The sequence below is a fragment of the Ranitomeya imitator genome, chromosome 1 (genome assembly GCF_032444005.1).
Source record: "Ranitomeya imitator isolate aRanImi1 chromosome 1, aRanImi1.pri, whole genome shotgun sequence".
Lineage (NCBI taxonomy): Eukaryota > Metazoa > Chordata > Amphibia > Anura > Dendrobatidae > Ranitomeya > Ranitomeya imitator.
The window spans coordinates 1,072,051,277-1,072,064,179 of NC_091282.1; the positions used below are offsets into that span (position 1 = coordinate 1,072,051,277).

At 43.6% G+C, this 12,903-nt stretch overlaps 1 protein-coding gene across 3 annotated transcripts in view; it reads left to right on the top strand.

The window, feature by feature from the left end:
* Nucleotides 1-285: 285 nt before the first annotated feature.
* The window catches only part of PALLD (palladin, cytoskeletal associated protein), a 345,012-nt gene continuing 332,394 nt past the window's right edge, over nt 286-12,903 (top strand). The window contains exon 1 of one of the 3 annotated variants that reach the window (XM_069744202.1): nt 286-480. Coding sequence is in view for 1 of the 3 variants with exons in the window: in XM_069744201.1 (XP_069600302.1) it covers nt 8,254-8,255 (2 nt within the window). In the remaining 2 variants the exon portion in view is untranslated. Of the gene's footprint in view, nt 481-8,238; nt 8,256-12,903 lie in introns of those variants that run through there. The other 2 variants (XM_069744203.1, XM_069744201.1) reach the window with 2 other exon arrangements.

Consider the following 12,903-nt stretch of genomic DNA (forward strand, 5'->3'; position numbering starts at 1 on the left):
GATTGCATTTGCTGGCAACAGCTTTATGGAAGTGGACTTTAGACCACCAAGCTCTGAGACTCTTAACAGGAAGAAGTTTAGCTTAAACCAGCGGGCAGAAGATTGGCTTTACCTCTCCAGCCTGGCATGGCCTCATTCCATGCCCATTGAAACCCCTAGACAATGGTAACTTCCCACAGCAGACACCAGGGAGGAGGAACTGAGAGAAGATGACAGTCAGTGTTATTTTTGGTTGTTAGCATTCCTCCCCAAAATACACACCCTGGTTCCAGCACTGCCTGCCTCACATGTAGCCAGGAGAGGACTAGCACAGGACTTCCTCCTCCTTCCCAGGCAGGAGCCTTTGTTGTGTGGGATGTGGAGGAGTTGGGAGAAGGTCTGTGTACATGTGACTGCCTGGAATGTGACTGCTGGGATCTCTTCTTTGCTCCACACATTGTGAGGCGGCCAGCTCCTACACTGTGCACTGCTCCAGCTCTGGTGAGTGACATCCTCTGCTACATTTCACCCCAAGGCTCCTACAAGTGCATAGAGCTGTAGAAGAGATGACTTTCTTGTGTGCACTATGAACGCTGTAGATTTACCTGAACTCGTAGGAAAAAAATCATAAGTAGCGCAAGAAGTTCTGCGAAATGACAAAGCCAGCTTATGTTTAGGCTGCCGTCACACTATCAGTATTTGGTCAGTATTTTACATCAGTATTTGTAGCCAAAACCAGGAGTGGAACAATTAGAGGAAAAGTATAATAGAAACATGTGCACCACTTCTGTATTTATCACCCACTCCTGGTTTTGGCTTACAGATACTGAGGTAAAATACTGACCAAATACTGCTAGTGTGACGGCAGCCTTAAAGTCAGAAGTTCAGGTTTGCTGCATTATGGTATGTAATGTGTTAACTTGATAGTTAACGTTTGCTCCATCCTTAGGGTTTGCCCAAAATGCCTATATGTGGTAGAGCCGAGTGCAGCCCCATGGGGTGACCTACTAAATCTGCTCTGAGAGCTCGTGCAATGAATGGGACTTGTGTGTGTCGTGATCGTCTTGTTTATCCGGTCACTATTTTTGGGGTGACATGAAGTAATCATTGAGTGTATGTGACGTCCCGCGTCTATTTCTGGCTGTAGTTTTGTTTTCTCGGTGTAGGTGACGTTTGTGCTGTCACACAGAGTAGTCGCACAGCGGGGACGTGGCTGTCAATCATTAACACCAGGATTTCATGTACTGCCCAGCACTTAACACTGGTGCTTGTCAGGGAATCAGGGACATTCGGTGACAGAGAAGAAGGCAAAATCTGGATATTCACCTTGTAACATTCAACATTGCCTTCATGGCACCATAAAGTTTGGAAAACCATTGATTTATAGGCCACCTGTAATTTGGGATCATCAGGTCACATAGTTAACGGTTTATATCATTCGGATTAAGGTTAGGGTCACACAACCTTTTTTTCTCATCCGAGAGAATTGGTCCGATTATGCTAATCACATTCTGATCAGTTTATTCAGAGTGTGATTCGATTTTCTCTGATGGGGGAAAAAAATTCTCCATCTTCTCCATTCTGTCAGTCCATGAACATCAGACCGCACTTGGATGTCATCCGAGTGCAGTCTGATTTTTCTCCACGGACCCACAGACATGAATTGCAAAGTGCGATTCAATAATCGTTTGTAACTCGTGAACGCTGCAATTTTTTGTGTACGACCCCATAGAATAACAGGGGGACAAGTGCTATCCGTCAAGACAACAGATAGCATTTGTCTGAGTTTTACGGTCATGTGCACGAGCCCTTCATGTGGTAATTTTTATATTATCCTAAATTATTTTGATATTATTTTTTGACCCATGTCTGACAAACCAATATCATTCACTATTGATATTGGTATGTATGACTTTTTGGGGGGGATTTGATGTCATTTTTTGCTAATTGTTTGCCCCTGCATGATTCCAATATTCCTATACAGTCATATTTTCTACCAGAATTGAGTATTTCACTGTGGAACTTTTAAAACTGTAAATTGTGTGACTCATTAGATCTAGTTACATGTGCAGTAATCTATATACTGATATGGCTCGTCTACTTTCAACAACCCCTTGTTATATGTCTTAATAACCCCCCGTATAGAAAAGTAGCTCTCGATGAGGAAGCCCCTTTATAACTGAGGCTGACCGCCCAGCTAGTGCTCCTCTCAGCTAAAGAGGACTATTTTCATCATGCCCTTCTTTTGAGTGTGTTCCCCCTACTGCTTTCAGGGGTGCCAACTTTTTGAACAGCTTATCAAAAAATCATGGACAGCCAACATTTTTTGGCTGAACTGAAAGAGGCTGTCAATTACAGATACATCAATTCAAGAAATAACTCTCCATGGTCAATAAAACATTGATGGATCCATTTTTTTTATGGGAAAAAAGGTGTTGGTTCCAGGAATTTCTAGACGGTTGGCATCTCTGTGTGCTTTGCTGTCAGCATTGGCATTGACAGTGCCCATCCTCATGAGTCATCACCCTGTGTCTGCGATGGGCAGGCAGCGAACAACAGGTTCACATCTTCAGGAAGTGCCATCATGGGTTTCATCAGAAGAAAAAGCGCAACATGATCTGTACTTATAATGGAACAGAAAAAACAGAATTCCCAAGGCCGATGTCAACTAAACTTTAGATGGCATTGTCCAAATAGTCTAATAACATGAAATAACATGTCACAGCCAAGATTAGGACAGTCAATAAGGACCTTTATTCATCATGCTTGGATAGATCCTCGTACTTACCTGAAATTGGCATAATGGACTGTGTAAATAACTGACCTGATATTAGAATAAATGTATATGCTACGTATGGTGCAGAAGGTGGTGCCAAGCCTGACTGGCAGCCGACCGTGGCAGCCACTTGATGACACCACTAACACTATCAGCTGGGCATGTGGTGAATGCTTCCACCTGTCAGAAGTTACAGTGCCAGCCTTGTCACGGGCTAATCGGAGAACAACAGGCAGCGCTACATGTCCGTCTGCTGCTAAGCAGGTGTATGTACGCCACCGGAGATTACGGGCTGGTCTGGACTGGTTTATTTGGTACAAGCCTGCATCTGTTACTGGCGTCGTATTTATTAGGCATGTACACAGCATTTGTCAGTAAGGATAACTAGACCGGACGTCCAAATAGCTTTGATCTCCCGAAAGACTGTTGGTATTTGATTGTGACTTTAGAGGAGATGAGCTAAAACTGAGTGGACAAGAGACATTCTCTACTCGTCAGTGATTATCAAACATCTATGGCAGCGAAATGATCTATTTTATCAACTGTTGGAAATTGGAACAAGTCATTAAAGAGGTCCGGTCATTTGCCATAAATATGTCATGTGTGACATTTCTCCTAATTTTTTCCTTCCCACATTTTTCCATTCTTGAGGTATGACCTCCTTTTCCCTGTCTAAAAATGTAGTCTATTTAGCCATCTGGGCAGTGGCGTAACTACAAAGTGAGGGGCCCCGATGTGAACTTTCAAATGGGGCCCCCCCCTGCGCCAAAATATTTCCCACCGAAATTCACATTTTCCCTATTCATTTCGCACACTATAGTTGTGTTGCAATGTTGTGTAGTCTGACCTAATACTGCCCTGTACTCGCTGAGAAAAATGATTTTATAACTAACATGTCCCTATAGTAATATGTCCTCCCTCGCTCTAATTCCAAGCGCACTCCCGGCGTTTGAACTCTGTGTGCTGTTTCTTCCTGGTATGACGCTGCAGTGCGTCATTTCCAGACCTGTGCAGTGTGGGGGTGTATTGGGTGTACTGGTTGGCTCTGGAGCATGCGCACTGCACATTCTGACACTGGCAAGTACACGCAATACTCCCCCACAGTGCACATGCTGGGCTCTGCCCACAGCCGTGTACAGCCCGTACACACACGGCTTCGCTCCGAGAACCCGTACACACACGGCTCCGCTCCGTACACCTTGTACACACGCGGCTCCGCTCCGTACACCTTGTACACACGCGGCTCCGATCCCTACACCTTGAACACACGGCTTCGCTCCGAGAACTCCGTACACCTTGTACACACGCGGCTCCGCTCCCTACACCTTGTACACACGCGGCTCTGCTCCCTACACCTTGTACACACGCGGCTCCGCTCCCTACACCTTGTACACACGTGGCTCCGCTCCCTACACCTTGTACACATGCGGCTCTGCTCTTTACACCTTGTACACACACGGCTCCGCTCCCTACACCTTGTACACACGCGGCTCCGCTCCCTACACCTTGTACACACGCGGCTCCGCTCCCTACACCTTGTACACACGCGGCTCCGCTCCCTACACCTTGTACACATGCGGCTCCGCTCTTTACACCTTGTACACACGCGGCTCCGCTCCCTACACCTTGTACACACGCGGCTCCGCTCCCTACACCTTGTACACATGCGGCTCCGCTCTTTACACCTCATACACACACGGCTCCGCTCCCTACACCTTGTACACACGCGGCTCCGCTCTTTACACCTTGTACACACGCGGCTCTGCTCCGTACACCTTGTACACACGCGGCTCTGCTCCGTACACCTTGTACACACGCGGCTCCGCTCCATACACCTCTTACACACGCGGCTCCGCTCCTTACACCTCTTAAACACGCAGCACCACTCCATACACCCCATACATACACGAATCCGCTCACCTCTTTCACCCTCGGCTCAGCTTTGTACACACCTGACTCCGCTCCGTACACCTTGCTCCACTACGCACATACACGGCTCCGCTCTGTACACCTTGTACACACACGGCTCTGTTACATAAACATCCCCTCATTCAGCACCATGACAATCAAGCACAGCAGAGTCCTGCATAGTGCATACACTGAGGCCACTGATCATGTAACCCCTGACTCCTCCCCTCCTGTGACCTCATCACAGGTCCTGTGCGCATAGAACAGGTAGGTGTGTGTGTGTGTCAGGTGTAAGCAGCACATCACTCACCAGCTAATGCCTGCCATCTCTCCAGCTTCAGTCAGTGACACGCACAGCCCTTCTGCTAGGTCACATGTCCTTCACGGACACGCCCACTCGCCGCACACTGCTGAAAGTCTGGGGAAGCTATGGGCGTGGCCAGCAGGATGCGTGCGTGACTTGTCTCCTTCCCCTGCTACTTGTTTGCTGGACTGGGCGGGCCCTGAAAACACTGTGGGCCCCGTCGCAGTCGCGACCCCTGCGACCGCAGTTGTTACGCCCCTGCATCTGGGTATGACCTTTATGAAGACGCCCACAATGAAGAGCTGAGGATCACGCGAACTTGGCTAAAAAGACCAGATTTCAATACATGGACGAGAAGGCCGTATCTCAGGAATGGAGGGGAGCAGGAACAAAAGAAAAGCAGCACCAGATTCAGGAGAGTGGTGACATATACAGCTCGTAACAAAATTACATATTTAGAGACATAGCCATTCTTAACCTAACACTGTAAAAAGATATCACGGCCCAAGCCATTGAAATTGAATTGTTGAGTGTGGAATTAACTCTCTTCTGTGAATGACATATTTGCTATTTTAAGGGTAGAGGCAGACGGTCAGAGATTCTCACAAATAATCAGGCCAATTATGCAAATGACACTCTGATCACACTCTGACCAGAGAGTCAGCATAGTGTGATCTGATTTTCTCGGATGTGAAGATGGAGAAAAAAAGTCTCATGCTTTCCACGCACTCATTGACTTGCATGGTTGAGTGCTATCCGAATATCGGATCCAACTGGGCCACACAGAATTTTTTTTCCTTGAAAAGTCAATGTCAGAAGAAAAAAAAATCAGGTATTTGCACGACCCCATAACATTGGTCCGAGTGTGACCCAATGTTTTGTCCGACCGCACTCAGACCAAAAATACTGTCATCTGCACCCACCCTAAGAATGGCTGTCTGTTTGGCAAGTCCCTGATCCTCTCCAAGGAGCTTCAGTAATATGAATCAGACCCCAGCAATGCAGTTATTAGATTGTAGAGACTGTAGGGTCAGTAAGTGCAATTATTGTATACCAAAAAAAATCAATTGCCCATGGTGATTTTCTGACATTGGGGAAGACCAATGGTGATTACTGTACCAGGATTTCCCCCTGATTTAACCTTGTAAAACTATTTCCTATTGAACACTACATATGGATATGGCTCTGTCTTTAGATTCTCTTCCACATTGACATCAATAGTCAAAACAATCTGAGCCAACACATATTTTACAGAATAAACATTCACTATTATTGGTCATCCTGCCGAAGAACACTATCACTGTCACATGTTAATGTCACCCTAACACCACAAATTGTAACAATGCGTTTTAGCAGCACTACTCTTAAGGGTTAAAATGAACTGAGCACCTCATATTTTTACATCGCATCCTCTCTCTTTATGGTATTTCTTTTTTTTCTCCCCTTCAAAGAATACTGTCCCGAAACAGGCAATCCTTTAAATCTCCTTTAAATGATGTGTTTTATGATGGTTGCGCAGTAGAATGGTAGAAGATCCACCTTATCCTGCGTGCTGGCGGAATGCTGCGATCAATGGATGACCCTTCCCCCTATTGTATGGTAAAGAAAACACTCACTATGTGAACTCTTATTAGAAACCTACAACGCATTTTGTGTTGTTAACTAAAATAGTTTGAAGATTAACATCCCGGAACTAAAGTAAAGGGTAAAATGTGAAATAGCGTGCCGTGTAATCTTATTCTTGTAGGTTTATTCCAGGCTACTTTGTTCCTTCCTTATTTTAGAGTGTTAATATTAGGTCGGGATCAGGGTCCCTAGATAGAATAAGAGCCCCTCCTACAGAGCCCCTTCCTTTCTCATGTGGCGGGCCTGTCAGATTTCACTGCATGTATATCTGGCCAAGGGGCAGCTGCAGTTCCTGCACAAATAATGCTGCCAAACTCATGACTTCACTTTAACAATTTTTTAAATAAAAAAAATAATAAAAATTGCTATGCATTGTCCATAAGTTTCAATTGTGTTTTTAGTCTCTTCATAATTCATTGACCTCTTGCGCTATATATAAGTCTTTGATTTTTGCAAAAGCTCACTATTATTTTTAACATTTATTTTCAGCTATTTTATATCTTAGTGGGGTTCATACTCTGAATCAGAAATGAAAGGAAAAATGACAAACTTTAAAACCAAACATTTTAAATTTTATTTTAAATATTTTTTTATCTATTGTGATGCAGTGACCCCTGTGACAGCTAGGGGGCGCTGTGAGTGCTCTTTGGGATGTGCATGGAGGCATATCTATTGTGATAATCGTGGTGAAACAGTGACTGGCTGTGTTGTGAATGGCCGATATGTGTCGCAGAGGGAGTCTGCGTAGTAAGTCTGATGCAATGTTGTTGTTCTGGGACCTGTAGTCCCTCAAGTGTGTATATGTATGGTGTAGCTGTAAGGGTGACTTACTAGGCTAGTTGTGTGAGTTGGGTGGGACAAACTAGCCACACATCCACACTCCCATCCAGGGGAGTGGTTAAGAGTATATATTGTGACCAGGGTGTGGGTGACATGTGCCTGTATATGGTCGCTGTGAGTGACCTGTGTGGTTCCAGTGGAAGGTCCTGGAAAGTCTGTGTGTTGGGAGGTTCTGGGAGTAGGACCGGATCCCTGAATAGCACACTGAACCACCTGTGTTGAATTTCCTGGGAGTAGGAGTTCTGAATAGCACATGGTGGGGCTTTGGACCTGGTGAGCTGGGTGTGTTGGATTTTCCTGGGAGTAGGAGTCCTGAATAGCACACTGAACAACCTGTGTGGAATTTCCTGGGACTAAGAGTTCTGAATAGCACATGGTGGGACTTTGGACTTGCTAGTGGCCTGGGGTGTTGGACGAGGTCCTGAATAGCACCTGGACAGGTCACAGGTGCGGTTCATGTGGGGAAGCTACCATCCTTCGGTGGCTCTGGACTGACTGATGTGTGCCGGCCAGGCAAGTTGGTGAACCCCGTAAGGCAGCTTTCCCGGAGGAGTGGACTGACAAGGAGTCAGCAGGTGGAGCAGGAGCTCCCGCCAGGTACCTTTACAGACTGTTGGTGCTTGTGATGTTCCATGAACTGTGTGGTCTCCCACGGTGACTGAACGGAGTCAGGTTCGGCGTGTTTAGAGACTGCGACCCAGTGTCATATGCGCTGTATGTGACTTGGGACATTGGTGAAGTGTACGGCGTACAGACACCCATGGTAACTGGGCGAAGTGAGAGGTCCAGCATGTTTAGTGTCTGTGAGACAAAGCCGTAAATGTGAGTTAAAGCCGTAAATGAATTGTTAAGACAAAGCTGCAAGTTAATATCACCAGTTGGTGCCCATTGTGTTCTATGGAATGTATATTATGAACTGCATAACCCGGTTTATGACACTTTAATAAACCGCATGGACTGTTTTGTGTTAAAAAATCGTGCCAGACTACGTCAATCCCTTGCCAAGCGAGTGTCCCCCAATACACTTAGTGAGAGCAATCTTACACTATTTATTTTTTTTACGGATTAAAAATGCCTCCTCATGCTGTATTTGGGGATATAAAAAAACAAAAGAAATCACAATAAAAAAGATACAAAATCCACTGAGGCACATTTATTAATATTATCTCATTTTTAGTGTAAACTTAAACAAAACAGTCTTTAAATTCAGCTGCTTTATTTGACTTCATTTAACAATTTTTTTCAGAATTTTGGTGCAAGTTTTGCTCATCATGTACCAAATTCGGCCATATCCCTTTTAGCAAAGTCACACCCCCTTTAAGGAAAGCAAGTGAGCAGTCAAGTCATATTGTTGGCACATTCAGCTTGCACTTGTAGTGTTTGTAGAGCATTTCATATTTAACTATTGACTCCAAACTCAAATCAGGCTGCAGCATTTTTCCCCAAAACGTTAACATTAAAGAGGATTCTTCAGATCGAAAAAAAAAGCTAAATATCACCACTGTCGTTAATGGGCTAAGTCTTAGTGTCATATAACAGCAATCTAATGCTAATCAGGGGGCTTAGAGGGGCCTGGCCACATTCCGACTAGACTTTATGGCTTTGCACACCACATTTGCATTGAGCGATGCTGCACCCCTCTAGTCGGAATGTGGCCGGGAGTATGCATATCGCATGCTGGCAGTCACATGATTGCCTGATCCCGGCTCCAAAGAATCCTCACAGCATGCATAATGTGAGGATTTACAAGTCTGCAGTCACAGAGTGACTACAGACTTGTAATTTACGTCCAGACAACCCCTTAATGTAAACCGAATAGAGGTGGAGGAAAGGGTGTGAATAATACTGATTTCATTACTACTATTAAAACTATGATCCTGTTTTAGGCTTTGAACATCCCATCTTGCGTTTTTAGGGTATGTGTACAGAGTCAAAGGTGGAATAGTTAAAGGGTTTTTCATCAAATGATAATGGGGTCTCAGTTTTCTGTACTTTCAGAATTAATCATACAGGTGCTTCAAAAAGTTAATTTATGTCCGTTGTTCAATACAAAAAGTGAAACTCATGTATTAAATAGAGTCATTACAAATAGAGTGATCTATTTCAAGTGTTTATTTCTGTTAATGTTGATGATTATGGCTTACAGCCAATGAAAACCCAAAACTCATTATCTCAGTAAATTAGAATACTTTATAACACCAGCTTGAAAAATGATTTTAAAATCCCAAATTGTGAAATTGTGGCCTACTGAAATGTATGTTCAGTAAATGCACTCAATACTTGGTCAGGGCTCCTTTTGCATCAATTATTGCATCAATGCGGCGTGGCATGGAGGCGATCAGCCTGTGGCACTGCTGAGGTGTTATGGAAGCCCAGGTTGCTTTGATAGCAGCCTTTTGCTCACCTGCATTGTTGGGTCTGGTGTCTCTCATCTTCCTCTAATACCATATAGATTCTGTATAGGGTCAAGGTCAGGCGAGTTTGCTGGCAAATCAAGCACAGTGATACTGTTGTTTTTAAACCAGGTATTGGTACTTTTGGCAGTCTGGACAGATGCCAAATCCTGCTGGAGAATTAAATTTCCATCTCCTAAAAAGCTTGTTGGCAGAGGGAAGCATGAAGTGCTCAAAAATTTCCTGGTAGACGGCTGCGCTGACTGTGGTCTTGATAAAACACAGTGGACCTACACCAGCAGATGGCATGGCTCCCAAAACCATCACTGATAGTAGAAACTTCACACTAGACCTCAAGCAGCTTGGATTGTGTGCCTCTCCACTCTTCCTCCAGACTCTGGGACCTTGGGTGTGTCAATGACTACCTTCTGGGCATCTGTCAAGTCAGCAGTCTTCCCCATGATCGTGGAGCCTACTGAAACAGACAAAGGGACCTTTTTAAATGCTTAGAAAACCTTTGCAGGTGTTTTTTGTTAATTATTCTAATCTACTGAGATATTGACTTTTGAGTTTTCACTGGCTGTAAACCATAATCATCAACATTAACAGAAATAAACACTTGAAATAGATCACGCTGTTTGTAATGATTCTATATACTATGAGTTTCATTTTTTGTATTGAAGAACTGAAACAAATTAACTTTTTGATAATATTCTAATTTTCTGAGAACCATCTGTATGTGCTAATACAACCTATTTTTCATTCTGATTTTTAGCCATCGCTCCCCCTAATGATGACATTTCTCCAGGGCTCTCTTTACCCTCCACTGCCAGTGATTCGCCCTCCGGTAGTTTGAATGCTGTCAATCGAGCATGCTGACATTTACCTGATGACCCTGCCTAATAACTGACACATGGATTCTAACATTGTTCAGTTATGCTATGCCAAAGATCCCACTAATAACAGCTATATTTGCACCGAATGACCCTGTCTAGTTCATTAAAATCAGGTGGTGAAAAAAAAAACAGATCCTCTCATGCCATCTTTATAGATAGCAATGCTATATCTCAATTCATCTATCCTATGCTCAGCTCTGCCATATAAATAAAAATAGTCCATGTTGAAACTATCTGTCTCTATCAGGGAGCAGACAGAAGAGCAGAGGGAAAAGCCTGTAGCACTAAGGAGAAGCAGTGTGCTGCCAAGAAATGTAGCATTAGCGGACCAGGATCAACTTTGTGAATCTGCATACAAAGAAAGAGCAGAAGGAGAGAAAAAGACACAAATGTGCAAGAAAGAAAATTTGTGTTGGGCTTGTACTGTATATTAAGAATAGCCATGAATTTACTGTGCTTTGTAAAAAAAAATATTGCCATTGTGGGAATAACTCTTGAACAATTTACTTTCACTATATGCATTTCCTAGAAGAATAGAATATTTCCTCTCTTTGTTTGATTTAGTCATAATTACTACTTAGGGCTGTTCATTAAAAAATGTTTCCAGAACTTGTATCACTGGCAACATTTGAACAAAACATTATTATTTTTTTTAATTATTTGACTCTCATATTATCACGTGAGCAAGTCCTGTTTTATTCTATTTTTGTTAAAATACTCTTTTACATACAGTATGTGTAGTGTTAAAAGCTTGTTTTAGAATATTCTATCTAATTTTTTTTTATTCAGTAAGCGTATCCAAAAAGGGTCAACCCATTGGGTATCCTGGAGGCCATAGACAATCCTGAAGCATTCGGAAGTCCTCTTTATTTGAGCAAAGTGCCACTTTAGAAGAATATATACTCTATAACATTGAAATTGCAACACCACAAAAGGAAATGATGGTGAATTGTGGAAATTACAGGATTGATAGATATTTTAATGATGAAAAAAATGTACACAAGATTTTCAAAACATCTTGATTTATTCAGTATCAACAATGAGCACCAGACCCAAATATTCCTGCTCCTACAACCTTGTCATGCTATCATTGAAGCCACTTATGGTTGTCTGAGGAATGTTCTGCCACATTGAATGCACTTGGGCTCGCAAGTCATCATGATCTAAGGTTGACAGCTTCCTTTAATAATAATAATCTTTATATAGCGCTAACATATTCTGCAGCGCTTTTACAGGTTGCACACATTATCATCGCTGTCCCCGTTGGGGCTCACAATCTAAATTCCCTATCAGTATGTCTTTGGAATGTGGGAGGAAACCCACGCAAACACAGAGAGAACATACAAACTCTTTGCAGATGTTGTCCTTAGTGGGGCTTAGTGGGACTCCAGCGCTGCAAGGCTGCTGTGCTATCCACTGCACCACCGTGCAATTGCTACCTGTGACATTCCAGATGAGCTCTATGGGAGATAAGTCTATAGATCCTGAATCTAATCTATATAGAGGCCTCTAGGCTATCCTGAACAGGTGATCTGATGGAGAGGAGCATTTTCAGGAGACAAGCCATTATCAAGTTATATCTGACAATGCCTTAAGGACCATTTACACTGCAAGATTATCGCGAATAGGAATGCTCATAGGAATGCTCATTTCACGATCATCTTGCAGTGTAAACAGGCTTACGATCACCCAATGAATGAGCAAAACTCTTGTTCGTTGGGTGAAATAATCTTTTGTTTTGCATACTATCATCATTCTTGACAGCCTATGTACAGTGAACAATATATTAATGATCATTGAGTGTGCATCGGAAGCTGGGTTGACCAGTATAAATAAGCCAGAATGCAATAGCCGTTCAGCTTACAAAAAGCTGCCTCGCTTAGTGCCCTAGGTCAGCGTGTGTGAATGAACTCTTAATCCGACCCATTAAATGTGTATGTGTGTGCACATGTAAGGTGCCCAAGGTGGTAGCCGTAGGCGAGCTGCTGCTTCTCCACACCCTGGCACCTCAGAGTGTCCCAGTCCATTAGTGTCATGCTGTGTACATTGCATTGTACACACTTGCAAGTTGGAGGCCTCTGCTGCATCCACGTCCTTAGGTCTGGGATCAGCCGCACACACATCAGGGGACATCCAATTCGTTATAACTAGTTCGTTTACTGGACAATTCACATCAATCAC